We start from the raw sequence: 21,396 nt of genomic DNA on the forward strand, positions 1-21,396 counted from the left end.
CCTTGGAGAGTTGCTATCAGAAGACATAACAGTGGATAGCTGGACAAATAATCTGACTCCACAGCAGGCAGTTCCCTATGTTCCTATTTAAATCAGCCCTTTATTCAGGACCACGATGACTGGAATCTTACTGGGAAGGGATGTAGCTCAGTGGAAGAGAACCTGCTATGCATGCAAAAGGGCAAATAATGCAGCATTGATATGGGGTTTCCTGGTGCAGAACTAGGATCACTTGGGTGCCCTGTTCACCCTCCAGCCACCTCAGTGAAGGAGGTATAGAGATCTGGAGGGGTGCTTCCTGCCTCTGGGTATGTTAGGGATCCCTTGGGAGGGGGAGACCCACCGTGACATGTTCGTAGTCCTGTCCAAGCTCATGAGAAGCAGCCACCACCTCGCGCTCCGAGATCCACTGCTCGAGGTCGTCCACTTCCCTCTTCAGCTGGCAGAGGCGGAGCTGTTCCTGCAACTTGGCCCGGCGCTCCTCAGCCAAGTCCTTCAGGCTGGCATAGAGCTTGTCCACTTGGCCCTGCCGGAGATTGATCCGTTCACTGCAGGAAAGGGAAAGAGAGAGGGACAGACATCATCCACGGATGCCATGGAATTCAGGTCTCCAAAGCCCTGACCAGTGCTGGCTGCCCACCAGCTGTCATCATTTTGCATGGAATCCCAGGATCCCTGATTGGCTTCTCCCCCCACAAAAGAGTGGCGTAATAAGCTGGTAAACTGATTCACACAACAGGTGCGTGTCCTGAGATCTCCAGGAGAAAGAGGGGTATAATGACATCCAAAACAGGACTTGGGCCACAGCAGGGAACTTGATTGGGCATGTGGGGAGAGGCTCCCCAACTGTCTTGGTAGGGGAATGGTGGGCTTCCTTACCTCTCGGGATGCCCGTTGTTTACCATATCACGGCTCTGGATGGAGAGCTGGTGGATGGTCTGGGCATAGTCTTCCAGAGCCTGCTCCATCACTAGATGTTTTTTCACCATGGCCTGAGCAATCAGTTCATCCTGGTGAAAAGAAAGAAGTGTGTTCCTGTTTGTTTGTTTGTTTGTTTGTTTGTTTGTTTGTTTGTTTGCTTCCCCCCACCCCTTCGGAAACAGAAGCAGGGGTAAAGACGATGGGGTAGGCGACATTAAAATTTGAACTAGGATTGAGACCTGCTATTCCACATCAGGATTCAGTCCCAAAATGTTTATGTCAGCCTTTCTCAACCTGTGAGTCCCCAGATGTTGTTGAACTACAACTCCCATCACCCCTAGCTAGCAAGGCCAGAGCTCAGGGATGATGGGAGTTGTAGTCCAACAACATCTGGGGGCCCACAGGTTGAGAACCACTGGTTTATGTGAAAGAGGGGTTCATCTGGGACTGTGCAGAGTGCCTTTCTCCCCACTGCTGAACAACTACAACCAGCCTGTGTATATCTGGGGTTGAAAGGGGACAGAACTTTCAATCAGAGAGAAATGTGACTTCTGGCAAGTCCTAGAACTATTCTTACTAATCATAAAGGACAACCCCAGAGCAGATTTGTCTCTAGTGGGAGAGGAGTTAAGCACAGTTCTCAGGCTTTCCCCTCCCCCACTCACTCGTTTTCAGCATGCAACCTTGGAATGTGTGATGCAATAAAGAAGAGAATTGCAGAGTGCATTTTTGAATGCTACCAAATGAATTCTCACACATCTAGGATTAGCGAGAAGGGCACTGCTCTTCTGAAATGCTAGGCCCAGGAAAGAATGCTAGAGAAATTAAGTATTTTGCGAATTCCAGTATGAGCCAGCATGATCTGCATTTTCCCCAGCTAATATGTGTATTAGAATTTTGCAATGCAGTTTTTGGCTCCAAAAAAAATATTTTTTTAAAGTTTCTTAGTTAAAATACATCCAGAAATGCTCCTTTAAATGAATGAGTATTTTTGCATGTTTTGGTTTGGTGTTTTTTTTTAATGCAGAACTAGGACAGAATGGGTTTATGAATTAACACATAACACAGGCAAAAAAATAACGCAGACCTTGGCCTTCTCCTCTAATATCATGTGCAGCTCTTGTTCGCCCATCCAGGCCTCAGCCTCTGCAACATCGAAGTAGAACTGTTGGGCCATCTGCGCTTGCTCCAGGCGCCCGTGCCGCTGCTCCACCTGGCTCTGCAGCTCCTGCCACATCTCCTGCAAAGCCTCCACACGCCCCTGCAGCTCTGCTTCTAGGCCGCTGCATGCCAGCCCCTGCCACCTCCCTAGGATGTCATTTATTCGTGGCTGGTGGCCCTGGATCTCCTTCTGCAGGGTCTGGAAGTGTCAGGAAGAGGGAAGAAGAAAAGTGCACCGTTAAAACTCTGGAATTCGCTACCCCAAAGAGGTAGCGAAGGCCACCAACTCAGATAGCTTTAGGAAAGGATTAGTCAAATTCCTGGAGCAGAGAAGGCTATCCGTGGCCACTGGCCTCGACGGCTATGTTCTCCCTCCACTGCTGGACACAGTGTGCCCTGAATGCCAGTTGTTGGGCTTGCAAGCTTCTCATGATGGGTATCTGGTTGACCACTGTGAGAACAGGAAGCTGGGCTAGTTGGGTGTTCGGCCTGATCCGGCAGGGCTCATCTTGGCGTTCTTTTGAGCAAGGGTGTGTGTGACATGACAAAAGCATGTAAAATTCAGTATGGTGATGTGCAGAGAAAGTGGAAAGAGATGTTTGTCTCCCTTTCTTATTTCACTTACTTATTTATTTTATTAGATTTACATACGACGCTTTATCGTAAGATCTCGGGGGGGGGGGGCGTTTCACAGAATAAAACACAAGATGAAAACAAGGAAATGGGCTAAACAAAACAGCAAAACAATAACCCTCCACTTCCCACAGGCACATTTAAAAGGCTGTAGAATATTCATCAGCCAAAGGCCTGGTGGAAGAGGAACATTTCTGCCTCCTGCCTAAAAATATACAATGAAGGCACCCGGCCCTGGGGAGAGCATTCCACAAAGGGGGAGCCTCTGCAGAGAAACCACCACACCCAACTAAGCCTTACCTGGTTTTTCTTGATCAGTAGTTGGACAGTAGGAAGATCTTTGCCATGGTCAGTGGAGACTGCCATGGGCATCCGCTCCTTCACCCACAACTGCAGGACACAAGGCGAGAAAAAGGTTAAGAAATGCCAAGAGGCTCCATAGCAGAAAAACTCAGCGGGGCAAGAGTCATCTTACTGCTCATTTGAGGGGGGGCGAACGAGGGTTGTTATTTAAAATAAATAAATCACACACACAATATCCCACCAGTTAAATTTAAAATATATATATTCCAGGGTGGTATACAATATATGAAGATAAAGGACGCAACAACATAAAATATACATATAAAACCAGAAAATTTGTTAAGCAATTCAAAGGCTATGAAGAAGTGAAAACTATTGACTGCACATGAAGATCGCACAGGTGTAAATAAATTCACCACCCTGCATTTGTGAGGGAATGCTTATAAGCAGGTTTTTTAAAAAAACAATTTTAAAAAATGGCAATGTTTTCTGCATATACTTATGTTGATGCTTATTTTGGCTCTGTGAAATGCATATTACAGGCAACTTCCCATTTGCACTGGGGTTGCATTCCAGGTCATCATGAGAATAAACCTGCCCCATCCCTTTCCAGGACATAAAACGGCACATGCGCCAGCCATCCTGGAACAATCAAACGTGTACAAAATGGTAACTGTCTGTAGCATGAGTGTGTTTATGCATTAGGCCTGTTGGCCAAAGAGCAATAAACTATTCAGATATCCTGAAAATATACATTTTATAAAAATTACATAAAAGCAACATAAAGTTTCTGGCGTCCTAAGACATTCCGGTGCCTGCAATGGAGCCCAAAAGGGCCCCCCTCTTCCACTAGCTCCAACCCTTTATAAAGTCTGGCTGTGCCATTCAGGTGCAGTCATCTATCTGATAGCGCTGCCTGAAACAGGTTGCTTCTCCCTACTCAGTAGTGCTCATTTCCCTGAAACCCTGGCTCCCTGCACAGCGGCTCTCCCTCTCCTCTGATCCCTCCCCTGACTCACAATTTCATCCTCCAGGTCGCGGTTGAACTGGTGCTCCTCCTTGGAGGCCAGCAGCTTCTCGCAGCGCTCCCTGAGTGGTGCCCGCAGCTCTGCAAACCTGTCTTCCACTGCCTGCAGTTTGCCATCCACCTCCACGGTGTTGGAGTCCTCTGGGCTGAGGGCCAGCGCTTGGGCTTTGAGGCCCTCCACCTCCTTCTCCCGCACGTCCATCTGGTTTTCCAGCATCTGGGAGTGGAGAAAGGTGGTGTTGGGAATGCAGAAGGATCGTGGGGTGTTGCAGCTCTGCAAACCCCTGCGGCATCATTACCACTTCATCCCAGCAGCCTCCCTCTGCTTCTGCAGATTTTGGCCCTTTCCTCCAAAGAGGAATTTGGTGCAGGTGGAAATTCATCAGAGCCAAGCCCTTCACCCCTGCCGCACAGCACGCACTCACCTGCTGTTTCTTGAGCAAAATGTTGACGCTGGTTAAGTCCTTCCCGTAGTCATCAGAGTGCAGCTGGGCCTGGAGGCCGCTCAGCCAGGCCTCCATGGCGGAACAGCTCTGAGTGAAGAGCTCGGCGCGGTTGGCGTCAAAGAGGCACTGAGCTTTGTTCTGGGTGCTGGATTCCAGCTCCTCCCAGAGCTTCTGCAGGCTGTCCAGCTTGGCTCTCACCACGGGCTCCAGCTCTGGCTTCTCGGCCACCAGCTGCTCTCCCTCCTGCCGAAAGGAGGACACAGATGCTGACGGAAATGTTGCAGGGGGCGGAACGGAATAGTGTGAGTGGAGGTGGAATGGGGTATCCTAGAACAGGTCATAGCTGATTAACTGGACCCCTGAGCAGCAGGAAAATTCCACCCTGCAACATTTTGTTACAGGTCCCCCATCATCATCATCTGCTATAATTCAGCCTGCTTACATGAAGAAGGGAGTGCTTTAACTTACCACCGAAGAAACCACAGCCACCCTTTGAATTAACAGAGATTGCTTCCAAGCTTTAAGGCAGGCTCAAGGCCCCAGCAACTCTCCAATAAAGAAGCCGGGGCATGAAAACCAAGGGGTCCCCTGAGCATGTGCAAAACATGCATTTCTACACAGCTACTTCTGTTATTAATTAGTGGGCTTCCAGGGCTGATAACGTCACTGCAAGGAGGTTTCAGCACCAGCTCAGGGCTTTGTAAGAAGACCCACCTTCTGGATCTTCTCCAGCCAGCCCTTGTTGGAGGCCAGCTCGGCCATGAAGGCCTGGTGCTTCTGCCACTTGGTGTGGAGGTTCCGGGCTTCATCATACGACATGTCCTGAGCTGACAGCATCTTCTCATTGATCCACAGGGTGAGCTGGAGGAAAGACAGGAAGAGAGCATTATCGGGTGAGAGTCCCCTAAGGAGAACCAGCAACCCTAAGAACACCTATTGCTAAAGAACTTTCCCCTAAATAGATCTCAGTTCTCAATGTAGGTGGGCAGGAGAGCCAGCCATAAGATGATGCAATTGAAGACTTGCCTAGCATGGCATCCTGTTTCCCACCACTGGCCCACTAGGTGTCCCTGGGAGGTCAACAAGAAGGAAATGAAGGCCATTAGCCCCCTCCCACTCATGTTCCCCAGCAACTGGCATTCAGGGACTTGCTGCCTCTGATCCCAGAGAAAGGATGCAGCTGTCCTGAGCTCTGCCTTTTTAAAATGGCGGTGGGGGAATATGACTCTCTGGCTGGGGGACCCATGCTGACCCCAAGCTCACTATGGCCACAATCACACACCGTACATTTGAAGCACGATGATACCATTTTAAACTACCATGGCTGTCATATATTATGTTTATAAATCAACACAGAAATAAATGTAACTTGTATCAAATTCACATTGGCTGGGCATTCATAATCTGTCAAAGGCGATCCTGCTCACCTCTTGACAGTCTTGCAGAAAATGCTGCAGTTCCCGATTGTCACGGAGGCGGGCCAGAAGGTCCTGAGCTGCCTGCTGGTTTTTCCTATGCCTGGAAGAGAGAGGGAAGACAAGGCGTAAAGTAACCAGAAGGAGCTGCTTGGCAATAGTGCCCACAGCCGTTTTCCTGGGAGAGGAAGCAAGGAGACTGCCACACTTATTTTACGGATTTATATAGCCCACCCTTCAACACTAGTGTTACTAGAAAGGCCCACAAAACAACAGCTATAACGAAATGGAACAATGCAGAATAAAACAGAGGATTACAGCATTTAAAAAACTGAGCAGAAAGTAAATGGTCAACAGGGGGATGGGGACGGAAAGGGTGATGAGCAAATGGAAGGGGGAATCCTGGAAAATGGGATGGCTGACAGGCTGGAACCCTGAACACTACAATATTTTGCTGCAGGTCTCACATGCTGTTTTACTTGCAACTTTGAGAACAGAAAGCGGTTCCTGCACTCTTCCAAGTCCCATTTTACAGCTGGTGATCACTGAGGCTCAAAGCCTTAGCTTATGGATAGGACTGCAGTCTGTCTGTCAGGAATCGGAAACTCTTCCCTATATCTACTGCAAATAACCCAAAGATCTTCCTCGTCGACCTTCTGCCCATTACCTGCTCCAAGTTGCTAGATCGTGCTCCCTTTTCCAAACCAGATTACCACTACCAGCATTTCTGCACAGAGTAATCCCCCTCACCTGCTGTCAATGGAATTGACCTTCTCCTGGATCTTGTCAGAGTGGAGCCCATCCTCCATGATAAGCTTCCGGCCAGAGTCCACCAGCCCCTTGATCTTCTCCCCGTTGGCCTCCATGGTGGTCATGAAATCCTCATGTTTTTTAATGGCAGCCTCAGCAGCTTGGAGGGAGCTGGGCATGCTTGTGTGAGTCAGCACATATTCCTGTCAAAAAAAAAAAAGGGGGTGTGTGTGGGTGTTGATCATCCCAAGAAAACACCATCAGAGAACACCCTGGACAAGGAGAGGCGAAAAATGGAGACTGCATAAGCCCTGGAGTCAAAGTGGGTAACTTCTAGGCTGTGAGCCTAATTGTTTATTTCATTATTTCATAAAATTCATATACAGCTTGACTGTAGGAGGCGGGAAACCTCAAAGTGGTTTACAAAAAGAATTTTTAAAATATCAGTAAAAAACAGTTGTTTAAAACATTCAAAAAATAATGAAAATCAACAATCAGAGATCATTTAAACATGTGTCAATATTCTACATGCCTAAATAAAAAAGGTCTTCAACAGAAATAAAAAAAGATACACTGAAGGAGCCTGCCTGATGTCAGTAGGCAGGGAGTTGCAAAGTGTGGCTGTTGCCACACTAAAAGAACAATTTCTTACAAATGCAGAACGAGTATTACACGGCACCTGGAACAGCACTGGTTCTGCCAATCAAAGCGGTTCACTTAAAAATGTGAATGAAGCAACATCTTCCTCCAATCTCTCCTCTTCTCAAATCCGCAGAATGCAAGGTAGCCACTTGCATTGTCTCCTTTGGGGCAATAACTGCAGTGCTATTTTTCTTTATAAAAAGGGTTCCAGGACTCACCATGAACACCTCCCTCGCTCTCTTAGAATGGCAATGGCGCCCCCACCTAAAAGGTGATGGAACTGACTTCTGGCAAGTTCCGGATGAAAAAAAGCCCTGCCTACTCAACCACTGTTCACGTCCCAAGTTGGTCCCAATCTTCTGGCACTGCAAGGTTATGGGTCAATGCTGGCACCATCGTTGTTCCTACAACCCTTTACACCTCAGGGGTGGGGAAGGCTTTACCAGCCCTAGGGCCTCATTTCCTTCTAGAGGGACCGCGTGCCAGCGGTAGGCAGGGCCAGAGGCAAAAGTGGGCAGAGCAACAAAGGTAAAATTTGTAGTTTCTACACACACTCACACACCCTCTCCCTGCTCCATCCAGGCCAACGTTTCCCAAACTTGAATGTCCAGCTGTTTTTGGACTAAAAACCCCACCACCCCTGACCACTGGTCCTGCTAGCTAGGGATGATGGGAGTTGTAGTCCAAAAACAACTGGAGACCCAAATTTGGGAAACACTGATCCAGGCAAAGAGGAGGCATTATCAGAGTTCCAAGACGCATTCCAGTCAACCAAAAAAAAAGCCATAAAGGGTAAAAAACTGGCCACTGAGGGGTGTGACCTGAGGAGAGAGGTGGCGGCTTAGAGCAGAGGTCAGCAAACTTTTTCAGCAGGGGGCCGGTCCACTGTCCCTCAGACCTTGTCGGGGGCCAGATTATATTTTGAAAAGAAAAATGAACGAATTTCTATGCCCCACAAATAACCCAGAGATGCATTTTAAATAAAAGGACACATTCTACTCATGTAAAACACACTGATTTCCAGACCGTCTACGGGCCAGATTTAGAAGGCGATTGGGCCAGATCCAGCCCTTGGGCCTTAGTTTGTTTACCCATGGCTTAGAGGGATTCTGGAGGGCCACATCTGGTCCCCGAGGCTGTGGGCCCCAACTGTGCCTTACCTGGTTGCTGAGCACCCCTTCCACCTGCTTGGTGTCCCTCAGGAAGATCTGGAAGCTGTAGGCTTGGGAGAGCAGCTGGTGCCGGTTCTCCCACATCTGGTCCAGCTCATTCCAGCCAGTGTCAAGGGCCTGGAGGCGCTGCTGCAGGAACATGTGCTGGGCATCGGTGTGGCCTTGCGTCACCTCCTCCCCCATGGCCCGCAAGCGCCGGTAGTCACCCCTGTAGTGCTCCACCTCGTTCCGGATGGTCTCATGCTGGTTCAGCAAGCGCTCTGCCTCCGGCAGGGTGGCCGGCACGTCTTCCGAAGCGATGGCCGTCTGGGTGCGCAGAAGCCACGCCTGGAAGTCGTCCAAGTCCCGCAAGAAGCCCTGAAGCTTGCTGGCTTCTCCCAGGGACTCCTCGCGTCGGCGCATGGTCCCCCGTAGCTCGTCCCAGGTCCCGTCGACTTCGGACAAGCGGTCCAAAATGGCAGGAGCCTGCTCCGGGTGCTGGTCTGCCAGGCGGGTGGCCTCCTCCCGCAAGTCCCGCACTTTGCCCTGGATGGCCTCCAAGTCCCGCTCCATGCCCGCCAGCTTACGCTGCAGGGCCATGACCCCTGCCAGGTCGTTGCCCAAGCCTTGGGTGGACTCGATCACTTTGGTTTTCTCCCGCATCCAAGCCTTGGTCTCATTGCACTCCAAGTAGTAATTCTGGATGCTGAGAGCCGAGGTCAACGCATCCTTCTTGCGGCTGGCCAAGGCTTGGAACTGCTGCCACCTGAGAGAAGGGGGAAGGAGGGGAGATCCAGTTCAATGCTGCCATGGCCGCCATCTCCATTTTTAATGTGAAACTCGTATATTGAAAGATAACATTTCATCTTCATTTCCCACTCAGGTCCAGGGCCCAGTGGTGGGGAACCTCTGCAGCCACTTCAACCCCAAAAAACCTTTCGGAAGGGGGGTTGGTCAGGAACCCTCCAGGAAAATGTGAGATGATAGGGCACAGGTGGAGGAGGATAACCTTTCCTTTGACAAACTTCCTTAAATTAACTTTAGGATCTAAGGCTGAGGTTGGGTGATTCCCCTTTACCACCAGCAGCCGCCCCAACCACGTTGTTCAGGTGCCCACCCAACCCACCACAGAGGCATTTTGGGGGCACAGGAGGCTAAAAAGAGGAGGCCAATTTTGTGCATCTCCTTAAGTCAACTTGTTTTTGGGAGAGGCACCTATCAGATTTTCCACCCCAAGTTTGCCAAAATAACTTTGATTCTCTCCACCTTGATGTGTGGGAAGCTCAAGGGCTATTCCACATAAGGCAGAAAAATAATACGGCAGCAAATTATTTATTATTATTATTATTATTATTATTATTATTATTATTATTATTCTCTATTTTCTCATGCATGATAAATTGTTAATTTATATTCCCAATAGGAATTTTATGTGTCTAATATTTAAAATTATTGATATATTGACGATTACTTATTGTTTAAAAAAATAAAATGAAATAATCTAATGTCAGCTACTTTCTACAAAACAATGTTGTTGTTGTTGCTTAGATCTCTTACCCACCTTTCAATAGGCAGGTCACAATATTATTAATATATAATATTAGAATCAGTCAAAACTTTTTACAAATGAAAGAATAAGGTTGTCCTAAAAACATATCTTGTCCACAGACAGTTTTCCGGGTCATGTGGCCAGCATGAATAAACCGCTTCTGGCGCAACAGAACACAGTGACGGAAGCCAGAGCGCAAGGAAACGTTATTTACCTTCCTGCCACAGTGGTACCTATTTAACCACTTGCACTGGCGTACTTTCCAACTGCTAGGTTAGCAGAAGCTGGGACAGAGCAACGGGATCTCACCCGCGTCCCTACAATATCTCAGGTAAGGAGCATATGACAAGAACTACGGTATAAAATGAAGGTGCCAGATACAGCTCTGCAGGAAAAGAATTCTAGTTTGGGGGCCGTCACACACACAAGCCACACTTCTAAGGGCCCCCTCTGCCAATCTTAACACATGAGAAGGTCTGTAGGGAAGGAGGTGATCTTTCAGATGTCTTGTCAATCACTCAAACCATTGCACCATCTCCCTGTTCACACACACACACACACTCTTCTAGATCCCCACCTGGAATTGAGCTGTTCCTGAGTGGCCTGGATGCTGTCCTTGTTCCTGTGGTCAGTTCCCAGAAGTCGGCTCGCAATCTCATTCACTGCTGCAATGCGGGAGGCCAGGTTATTCATCTCTGGCTCCAGAGTCTCAAACCTGAGACAACAAGGATCAAATGAGAAGTGGGAGAGAGATTGAATTAATTTATTAATTGACTGCATTTACATTTCATCATCTCCCCCCCAGCTCCGCCCAAGGAAGGTCAAAGCAGAGTACATGGCGACCACACCCATTTTATCCTGACAACAACCCTTCGAGGTGGGTTAGTCCAAGAGACAAGAGCAACCTGGCGCAAGGTCACCCAATAAGATTCAGGGACAAGTAGGGCTCCGAACATAGGTCTCCTCTCTCTCACGACCACACAATATGTTTAAAGCACTACTTTTATAATTTTAACAGTCATGGGGGAATCCTGGGAATTGTAGTCAGTTAAGGATGCTGGGAACTCTGTGAGGTCAGCACCCTGAACAAACTACGGTCCTCAGGATTCTCAATGTCTGCTAAAATGGTGTAACAGTGCTTAAAACGAATGGAGTCACATATGACACAATACGTAATGCTGTGATGTCATATAGTACTGTGATGTCATGTATGATGTCAGGTGTCAGACAGGTGGCTGTGATTTGGGGAATGGGCCTCATGGGCCAAACGAGGACTCGTGCTGGGTCTACTTAAATCCATGGACTGGATGTTCCCTAGGCCTGCCAGAAATTAACTGCAAAAAATATGAAGTATTTACTTTGAAGAACCCACAAACCGACCCTCCACTCCCGGGCTAGAAGGGGTAACAAGGTGGCTGCTGGTTGAACCTACTCACCTTTGCTGAACCACTTCAAGGTCTTCCAACTTCTCAGGGACATCCATCGTTTCGATCCAGTACTCCCTCTCCCCAATCCAGAGCCCACACGCATCTGCCTCGCTGAACATCTTGTAAAGGTTGAGAGCATCCTGCAGGGCTTGCTTGCGATGCTCGGCGAGCGCAACCAGTTCCTCGTAGCGCTGCTCCAGTGCAGGGAGCCGCCCGTCCACCTCAGGGGCATGGGCAAAGGCAGGGGGCAGGCTCCGGGCCTGCTCGTGGAGGGCGTCGAGGGCAGGGCGGTGGTTGTGGATCTCCTCCTCCACATCCTTGTGCTTCTTCACCAAGCTCTGGGTGGAGTACTCATCATGGCCCACCTCAGAGCTGGACACCAAGCGCAGCGCATCCAGCAACCAGGCCTCCATGTCATTGGCGTCCGCCTGGAACTGGTAGAGATTGGAGGCCTGGAGAAGGCGCTGCTCCCGCTCTCGGGACAGCGCCTCCAGCTGATCCCACTGCTCCTCGATTTCCCGGATCCGTTCGGCCACCTCGGCAGCCCCAAAGTGGCCCTCGGCAACCAGCTGGCGCCCTTCGGCTATGCTCTGCTGCAGCGGGCCAGCACGGCCGCTCATCTCGTCGCGGAAGGCGTTATGCTTGCTGGTCAGGCGCAACACACTCGTCAGGTCCTTGCCGAAGTCGCCCGACGACAGGATCTGGCTCTGCTCCCGGATCCAGGCCTCCTCCTCGCCCATGTCCCAGAAGAACTTCCAAAGGCGGCGCGACTCTTCCAGTTTGGCACGCCGTTGCGCTGCCAATGCCACTAGCTCCCGATAGCACCGGTCCAGTGTTGCCACGCGCTCTTGGACAAGGTGGGGGTCACAGGGCTTGTAAGCTGCAGGCAGGAAAACCGAAGTGAGGAGCCGCATTCCTGTCAACTTTCGCAAAATCTGCAGCAGAAATTGACGCTCCCTACTTGGGCCTCAACCTGCTCCCTACACCTACCATTTTACCCACAATAAAGGAATGATAATTTGCAGTGGAGTCACACTGATCATCTTAGCAAATCCCATGTTGCACAGAGAGTCCTACAACTGCTGTGGAAGTCTCGGGGAACAGCAAGAAGGACAGGAAAGAGGGGAAAGTTGCGAGATAAGGTTTTGAAATGGGGAGCCAAGGGCACTCCCACTCTGTTCCCCCTCCCCCCCTTCATCCATACTTCCTCTTCAAGCTCCCGAGGCTCTTACCTTCCCCAGGGGTGGCAAAGCGCTGGGCAGCGGCACTGATGGCTTTCACCCGTTCGGCCTGGACGGAGATGTCGGCCTCCACCAGAGCGTGGATCTGCAGCAGGTCCTCCACGCCATGCAGGTGTTTCCCGAAGTCCTGAGACTGAAGGCGGCCCTGTGAGGAAAGGCAGCACAGGATGAGGGAGACCTGACGCCTGGCCTCATCTCAACCACCCTGCTTGGGGACCCAATAAAAAAGACGAAGGGGGTTCCTAGGCAAAGCTGCCCTTCCCTCTCCCCACTAGGGTCTTCCAGGGCAGGTGAGTCTCTAAATATGAAGCTCCCTCACTTCTCTTTCTCGGCCAGTAGAAATAAATAATAACCTGTGAACTCATAATATCAGAATTGGAAAGGACCTTAGCAGTCATTGACTCCAGGACAATTTATTTTGCTGCCCTGGACAGGGCCCAAAGGCAACACTCCTGTTGGCTTCAGAGGTTTCTGCATCTGGTAGCAATAGGAACCCTGGAAACTGCTTCACACCAACTCAGACCCATTGGTCCATCTAGCTATGTGTTGTATACACTGACTGGCAGCAACTCTCCAAGGTTTCAGGCAGGGTTCTCTCCTAGCCCTACCTGGAGATGCTGGGGGTTGAAGCTGGGATCCTCTGTGTGCAGGGCAGGTGATCTCTCATGGAGCTATGGCCTCTTCCCCTATTCAGATGCAATCCATAGCACTGGACACGACCTCAAAGGTGGCTTAGTCCAACACATACACCCCTCCAATACAGGAAATGCACTCTCAAGCATCACCCCTCTTGCACACCACAGCCTCGCCAGCTACCTTCATCTCTTCCAGCCAATCCATGAGGTAGGCCAAGTCCTGGAACATCTTCTGCAGCTCGAAATGGAGCATCAGGCGCTCCCGGCGGGCAGCCACCAGCTCGCGCAAGTAGTCCCAGAGCCTCGCCACGTTGTTCTTGCGCGCCAGCACCCGCTTGATGTCATGGTAGCCCTCTGCCTCCAGCTCGGCTGCCACCGCATTCACGGCTGCCACACGCTCACTGTATGCCACGATGTCCGTCTCGATGGCTTCATGTTTCCGCACTGCGGCCTCTACCGCCGAAATGTCCAAGCCAAAGTTATCCTGCAGATTGCAGAGCAGGAGAGAAAAAATCTCATTCTTCAGGATGTTGTCCGTCCCCCCCACTCCGCACTCCCAGATCAGACAGAGAGACAGACACTTCAGGTTCAGAAAAGTGCCACCAAAATGATCAAGGGAATGGAGCGATTCTCCTCAATGCATGGCATGGAGAAAGTGAATAGAGTAAGTATTTCCTCTAACTATTATTGTTATTAGTAAATTAATATAATATAATATAATATAATATAATATAATATAATATAATAATAATATCACACTAAAACATCAGACATTTTAAACTTCCCTATACAGGACTGCCTTCAGATGTCTTCCAAAAGTCAGAAGATAGTTGTTTATCTCCTTAACATCTGATGGGAGGGCATTCCACATGGCAGGTGCAACTACCAAGAAGGCCCTCTGCCTGGTTCCCTGTAGCTTCACTTCTCACAGTGAAGGAACTGCCAGAAGGCCCTTAGAGGCCGGGCTAAACAATGGGGGTGGAGACACTCCTTCAGGTATGCAGAACCAAAGGGCTTTAAAGGTCAACACCAACACTTTGAATTGTGCTCGGAATCTACTGGGAGCCAATGTAAGATCTTTTAGCTGGGTCTAGGAAGCCACTCCTGGTCACCAGTCTGGCAGCCATATTCTGGATTAACTGTAGTTTCCAAGTCACCTTCAAAGGTCCCAATGAAGCTGAATGCAGTTCCCAAGATTCTTTGGGGGACTTCATATGCTTTAAATGTGCATTGGATGTGCTTTAAATGTATGGTGTGGATCTGCCCCTAGACACAACCTAAATGCTCCTCCTCCTCCTTTTACTGACCTGGGAGACGAGGCGCTGGTTCTCACTCAGCCAGGTCTCACGCATGGCTGCCTTGCGGTCGAAGCGTGCTGCCAGCTGCTCCAGCTTCTCCTGTCGAATCAGCTCATTGCGCAGCGCCAGCTCTCTCTCATGCTCCGCTTTCTCCAGCCGCTCCCAGCCCTGTGGAGGAGGAAGGAAATCATGGAGACAAACATTTCCAAAACAAGTGTTTTAATTTCTTTAAAAGGAGAAGTGATTCAGTTTGCTTTGAAGCTTTGGCTGCAGAATTTTCAAGGCATTCTGCACATGCTCAGAGGTAATGCCCCCATTATTATTCTAATTATTATTGCAGTGCTCAACTGGAAATGAGTTCATGAGCTGATTCTTGATTAAAATTAAATCCAGATTCCAGGAAATTGCCCAAATGAATGGACTTGCCTATTAATCATTAATCATTGTTAGCTGACGGCTTCTATTTGGAATCGACAAATACCAGCTGAACCTGGACATAACTATTTGTTTGCTTCATCGTATAATGTGTTTCCAGCCTGCATTTCTTTAAAATCAAGGTGGTTCTAGTAGATTCAGACACAGATGAACCAAATACAGCACACATATTTAATACCTGCAGATTGGTAAGCACTAGGCCTCCACTACCCAGGAACACCAACAAAATATACTCTCAAGTGTGCTTCCTTGGGCAAAAGGACAGGTCCTAAGTAACACCACCCTCCCACCCCACAGTTCTGCAGAGGAAGCTCAGCGGTGGAGCCCAGTGTCACTAATCCTGGCAATATGAACAAGTTGCCGGACTCAGTCTAAGGCAGTGTGCTAAGTTCCAGTGGTGGGAGCACAACTTAGAGCACATGCTATGCATGCAGAATGTCCCAGGCCCAACCCCCGACCAGTCAGCACAGGGACCCAGAAAGTTGCATTGCACCCTAACAGCCCAGTTGGGCCATCAAGTTCAGTAGTATCAGTGGCTCTCTGACCCCCAGTGTTTCACCACCAATCCCTTGGCTCTGAGCCTTCCTCCTCTAGGGTTTCTCTTGGGGGTTCCCTGGCTGGAGCCTCCCACCTCTTCGTCCAGCCAGTCCATGGCACTCACCTTGTTGATGTCAGAGATGAGCCTCCCCTCTCGTGGCGTGTAAACCTTTTGGTTATTGGCTCTCATCTTGCTCTGGATGGTGAAAAGCAGAACTTCAAGATTCCCTTTCTCTGTGAACCTGGGAGTAGGATAATGCATGCAGAGGAGGTGGGCGGAGGGAGAAAGGAGAACAGCAAGCCAGGTTTAGGAGCAAGAATGCACATTTCAAAACTACTTTGCATGAGGCCCCTTTTTCACTGTTAAGAGCATGCAGGAAATTTCAGGAGACTTTGTAAGTCAGAGAATTCCACTGGAAATTGGAGCAGAAATTTCAACAATTTATATGGAAATCACACACAAATGGCATTTACTATGATTGTTTTCTTAGTCTGCAAATGTTACATTACACTATTTTCTGCATTGTTTTTGACGTTTCCCTTCCCCCGAAATTAATCATGCAATCAATTATGTTAACTTCGGCCTTGGCAAATAGTGAGATGAACAGTGTAGGTTTTAACAGAAGCCGAACTGCAACAGAACAGCAACAGCACTGATTGCGGTGAACACGTGATGGAAATCACTGCCTCCCGACATCCCTACAGAAGACGGACACACATTCTTCCAGCACCCACAACAATAGTGCATGTTTTCCAGCACTGTGGTGGAGGGGTTATGCATGGCAAGCAGCTCTGGGACTTTATTTAGAGCTGAAGTGATGCCACCATCTGCTGGAGCACCACAGTAATTGATGGAACTTCCTTCTTCAGGCAACTGCCTGGGTCTTTCAAGTTTGTTTGTGATAGTACAGAGCAACAACAGGGAACCTCCAACCCATGGTCTAATTTAGGCCCACCAGATCACCCCATCTGGCCCATGAGACCATTCTTGGCCAGCCACACACCACCTGTCACTCACCTGATGCCATAGGGCACTTGATGAGAGACAGGTAAAGCTGGGGTTGCCCAGGAGCAACTGGGAGTTCATGGTTTAAGAGTGTGCCCTGTTCCTTTGCATTTAATTTAAATTTGGCACCAAATGTAAGGCCCGCAGCTTTAGGGTGAGATCAATTATCTCCTGTGAAATGCAAAGGATTGGCTGGCTTCTGATGTGACCCACTGGTCCCCCACCCCTGGCATAGATAAAGATAGAGAATGAGGAAATATAATCAAGCAGAGACAGGATATTGTATTCCCCCCTCCTTTGATGGCGTTGCTATTTCAGGCTAGCAGTTGAAAAGGCGGTAACGCTTTTTTGAAATATTGTTTGCTTTCCTAATTAGAAGCTAAAGGTAGTATTTCACCTGGCTAAAAATCTTTTGTTAATGTTCAATGATTTTTACTTCTTCTGTTCTATGACTGCCAGCTAATCCTAACAAATTGGGCACTGTGCTGTAAATTGCAGCTCTTGCGGGATGGAAGCGTGCGTGTGTGTGTGTGTGTGTGTGTGTGTCTGTGTCTGCCTGCACTTTGGGCTCTTCTTGTGGGCGTGGCTAGGGTGGCTGCCATGATGAGCTCTTGCACTTCAATCATTAGCCACAGGAGCCTTTTGCAGCCCCAAGGGCCAGCTTCCCTCCTTGGCAGGCTTCCAGGGCCCACATGCCAGTGGAAGGTGGGGCCATGGGTGGAGCAGCAGGTGCGACTTCTGCCTTTGTAAAGTTTGCAAAGCCACAGACAAGTCACAGGTTCACACGCACACACCTCCTTCCTCCATTAAGACAAGCAAGTAATATTACCCCAACTCAAGGACATATTGCATCCAGGTAAAATGCACTTGAGAAGGATGCAGGTCAGCAAGCAAGAAGCAATTTGTCAGAGAAGTTAACTCTTTATCCAAAGAAACAGCATTCAACTCAGCAACACTACCCAGCAAATCTTGCCCCTGTACCTGTACGGCAGTTGCCAGGACTGACGCCCCCCGCCTTCAACCCCCTCTAAGCATCCTCCTCTGCTGGATGTTTCCCAAGCAGTCTCAAACTGCATCTGGGAACCTGTAGTCTCTGTTCTGCTGTATACATCATCCTGCATGTCCTTGGAGATGGGGGGGAGGGCGGGAAGATTGTTGCAGTCAGAGAGACAGACTCCTGGGATTCTTCTGCAGCCCCTTGTTTCACGCCCCTCCTCTACTTCAGCCTCTGAGTCTGAACTACACCTTGTCACAGGCTCTCCTTGCTCACTAAATCCCGTTTTCTCTTCAGCATCCAACAACTCCCCCTACCGGGGTTCTAGATTCAGGTAGGTAGCCATGTTGGTTTGACAGTCAAAATATATTAAAATATTGTCCAGTAGCACCTTAGAGACCAACTAAGTTTGTTTTTGGTATAAGCTGTCGAGTGCATGCACACTTATACCAAGCTAATAAGCTTATACCAAGAACAAACTTAGTTGGTCTCTAAGGTGCTACTGGACAGTTTATTTTTATTTTTATATATATTCCCCCTACTGGGGTGTGACCTGGGAAGAGTTCTGAGAGCCTGGAGGACCATGTCTGTCCCCCTGTGTCTGAGGCTCCCTACCTGTGATTTACCATGACCCCACTGTATATCTTCCTCCTCGCTCACTGCCAGGTCCACAACGGCCAGAACTTACTTGGGGGGTTTCTCCACAGTGCGGTAGGTGTTGAAGGCCTGCAGCTGGTTCTGCACTCCGCTCAGACAGTTGGCCAGCTTCCGGTCATTCAGTGTCAAGATGGTCTGCTCAATCCATTGCAGAAGGTCAGAGGCCAGCGTCTCGTACTTCTCTATCAGCTTGTCGGCCTCGATGGCATGGTCCAGGACCTGTTGCGGGAACCTGCATCACTCAGACACCCTGGGAAGGGGCTGGTGGCCAAAAGACCCGCACCCCTTCCTCGAAGCATGTTGGTCTAGACTTGCCTCACCTGCAACGGCTGCCTAATGTGCATCCTGGCCCAATCTGACGTGCTGGCAGTTTTTGGTTACGTCACCTCTGGGTGCTACAAGCACCTTTAGGAAACAGTGACTAATGCTGCCTTCTCTTACCCAGCCTTTCTTGAGGGAGAATATGGGCAAGGGTGAATGTTTGAGCATGCCCAGACCTGGTGCTGTTTGGCTTTCTGATTTGTTTCATTCTTTTAAAATTTTATAATCCACTTTGGGAGTCTTCGGGCCAGATAAGTGGGATTAAATAATCCAATCTGATCTAAACCAGGCTCTCTTGCAGACCAGTTGATCCAAACAGTCCCAAAATGGATAAAACAATCTAATCTTGCTTATAACTCGGCTCCTTATATCTCAGCTGTGGTCCAGTCCTGCCCTGGATAGATGGCAGAGCTGAGTCTAGAGACAGAGCAAACCACATGGCAGGGTAGGGAAGGGGACCAGAGATGTGGGACTGTGTGTCCCTCTAGATGTTGCTAGACTACACGTCCACCATCCCTGACCATTGGCTGCAGGTCCAACAACATCTAGAGGGACAGAGAATAGACATTCCTGGTGTAAGATCTGGAGTTGTACTTTTAAAAGCACCCAAAATATCCTTTTAATGTTCTGCATTGTTTGCCACCCACTCACCCCACCCTGAGAACAAGTTTGGTGAAGACTGAAAGCTTTTTCTGCACTTAAGAATAATAGAATTTTAGAATTGGAAGAATAATAGAATATTAGAGTTGGAAGGGAACCTGAGGACCATCAAATTCAATCCCCTGCAATGCAGGAATATGAAGCTGTACCGTATAGGTATCGAACCTGCAACCTTGGGGTTATCAGCACCACGCCCTAACCAACTGAGCTACCTCCTGCACACAGGTTGTCCCAGCAAAATATATCACCCATCTCCTCAAATGCCTGCCCTTCTTCCTGCAACCCCGGTGGCATTGGAATCCAAGTGCATTTCGGCTCCCAGTGCTCCCCAGCTCCCACCACAGCCCTCTTCATGGTACCTTCCCAATCCGTTTCCCTTCCACAGCTAAGGCTTTCATCTTGGAGAAGTAGTGGTAGTAAGTGGCCACATAGGTGATGATGGACTTCTCATCAGGCTGGTCCACGTTCACATCTAGGGAGAAGTGGAAGAATAAAGAGGAGCAAGAGAAACAGGACAAAGAACGGCTCTTTTTCCAGATGGTCAACACCATCATTTTAGTTTGTTCAGTGGCACTGGAGGCCCAGGGAGCCTCAGAGGCTAGAGGTGCCTTTTACAATGGTTGGCTGGCATGGCAGCTGCGACTAATTCCTGGACCAGGAAAGCTTGATCGCAGTAGTGCAGCCACTGATAACTTTGATACTGGATTACTGCAATGTTTTCAGCCTCCTCTGCGCTTTGGCCGAAAACTGCAGTTAGCGCAGAATGCTACAGTGTTGACAGGCATGATATCCAGTCAGCATATAACACCCCAGCTCAGAAATCTGTACTCACTGCTGATGTTTTACTGGTCCAAGTTCAAGGTGCAACTGTTAGTGTATAAAGCCCTTCAGACCAGTTTACCTCGTACGCACCCACTCATCCACTTTCCTCTGCAAAGCTAGCACTTTTACAAGTTCATTTTGCACTAGTAAGGAACCAATTTTAGACTGTGGCAGTTCCTACACTCTGGAACTCCCTGCCCATTGACATGTACAAGCTGACATGTGTTTTAAGCTATTTAAACTGCTGGTTTAAATTCCATTTTGACTGTTTTAAAATCTGCTTTTAATTTTCACTTTTACTGATAACTTTAAGGTAAATTCTTTTTTTATTATTATTACTGCAAACCACTTAGGAGGTTTGATTTTTTTGTGTGATTTTTTAAAACAAACAAACAAACATGTGGCCAAGCCAACAGAGAAAAACAGGAACAGAGATCCAGGTGCCCTCCCTGCTGAGCTCACCTTCAGGGTCTAAAAGCTTGGTGAGGCCCAGTTCCTTTTCGGCAATGTTGAAGGCATTCTGGAGGTTGTAGTGTGCGTTGCATTTCTTCAGGGTGTCAATGTCTATCAGGTCTGGCCTGATGAAGACACCAAAGTAAGCATATGAACATAAGAGCAGCCTGCTAGATCAGCGATATTTGCTCGCAGAATCACTACTTCATGACAAGGCCAGTGGCCCATCTAGTGCAGGACCCTGTTCTCACAGTGGCCACTGATAGCCTTACCCTCCCCCAAAGCATACAAGGTGGAGCGAGCTGCTACAAAGCCATGACAGGCCCCAACCAACCTTCACTGACCTGTGTTTGTGGACAATTGCGTTGAAAGCCAGGCCATCCCTCCAGCTGGTGGTGAAGTTGTGGACATTCACATTCGGGTACCTGTAAACACAGTGGGGGGCAGGGAATAGGCTTATTTATTTTGCTTTTTTTGCATTCTTGAACCCAGCCCTCCCTTGGACATTCAAGACAGGTCACAAGAAGAAGAAGAAGAAGAAGAAGAAGAAGAAGAAGAAGAAGAAGAAGAAGAAGAAGAAGAAGAAGAAGAGGAGGAGTTTGGATTTGATATCCCGCTTTATCACTACCCAAATAAGTCTCAAAGCGGCTAACATTCTCCTTTCCCTTCCTCCCCCACAACAAACACTCTGTGAGGTGAGTGGGGCTGAGAGACTTCAGAGAAGTGTCACTGGCCCAAGGTCACCCAGCAGCTGCAGGTGGAGGAGCGGGGATGCGAACCTGGTTCACCAGATTACGAGTCCACCGCTCTTAACCACTACACCACACTGACAACTGAAATGCATATTTCCGCTTCTGGCTTCTTGAAACATCCAAGTGTAGTAATATTAAACCTTGGTTGTGTCACATCTAG

At 48.9% G+C, this 21,396-nt stretch overlaps 1 protein-coding gene across 2 annotated transcripts in view; it reads right to left on the reverse strand.

Moving 5' to 3' along the window:
- Positions 1 to 21,396, reverse strand: part of SPTBN2 (spectrin beta, non-erythrocytic 2) — a 95,050-nt gene that overhangs the window by 14,248 nt on the left and 59,406 nt on the right. For both annotated transcript variants that reach the window (XM_083716747.1, XM_083716748.1), the window contains 20 exons: positions 20,829 to 20,909; positions 20,494 to 20,609; positions 19,569 to 19,681; positions 18,260 to 18,447; positions 15,696 to 15,813; positions 14,609 to 14,767; positions 13,483 to 13,785; positions 12,658 to 12,811; positions 11,435 to 12,305; positions 10,576 to 10,713; positions 8,459 to 9,215; positions 6,657 to 6,859; positions 5,919 to 6,009; positions 5,206 to 5,352; positions 4,471 to 4,734; positions 4,038 to 4,262; positions 3,016 to 3,105; positions 2,009 to 2,281; positions 880 to 1,010; positions 344 to 548 (listed from right to left, as the gene is read on the reverse strand). In XM_083716747.1, the coding sequence (XP_083572873.1) occupies positions 344 to 548; positions 880 to 1,010; positions 2,009 to 2,281; positions 3,016 to 3,105; positions 4,038 to 4,262; positions 4,471 to 4,734; positions 5,206 to 5,352; positions 5,919 to 6,009; positions 6,657 to 6,859; positions 8,459 to 9,215; positions 10,576 to 10,713; positions 11,435 to 12,305; positions 12,658 to 12,811; positions 13,483 to 13,785; positions 14,609 to 14,767; positions 15,696 to 15,813; positions 18,260 to 18,447; positions 19,569 to 19,681; positions 20,494 to 20,609; positions 20,829 to 20,909 (4,627 nt within the window). The remainder of the gene's footprint in view (positions 1 to 343; positions 549 to 879; positions 1,011 to 2,008; positions 2,282 to 3,015; positions 3,106 to 4,037; positions 4,263 to 4,470; positions 4,735 to 5,205; positions 5,353 to 5,918; positions 6,010 to 6,656; positions 6,860 to 8,458; positions 9,216 to 10,575; positions 10,714 to 11,434; positions 12,306 to 12,657; positions 12,812 to 13,482; positions 13,786 to 14,608; positions 14,768 to 15,695; positions 15,814 to 18,259; positions 18,448 to 19,568; positions 19,682 to 20,493; positions 20,610 to 20,828; positions 20,910 to 21,396) is intronic.

The sequence above is a fragment of the Podarcis gaigeae genome, assembly GCF_964106915.1.
Source record: "Podarcis gaigeae genome assembly, chromosome: 16".
NCBI classification, from domain to species: Eukaryota; Metazoa; Chordata; class Lepidosauria; order Squamata; family Lacertidae; genus Podarcis; species Podarcis gaigeae.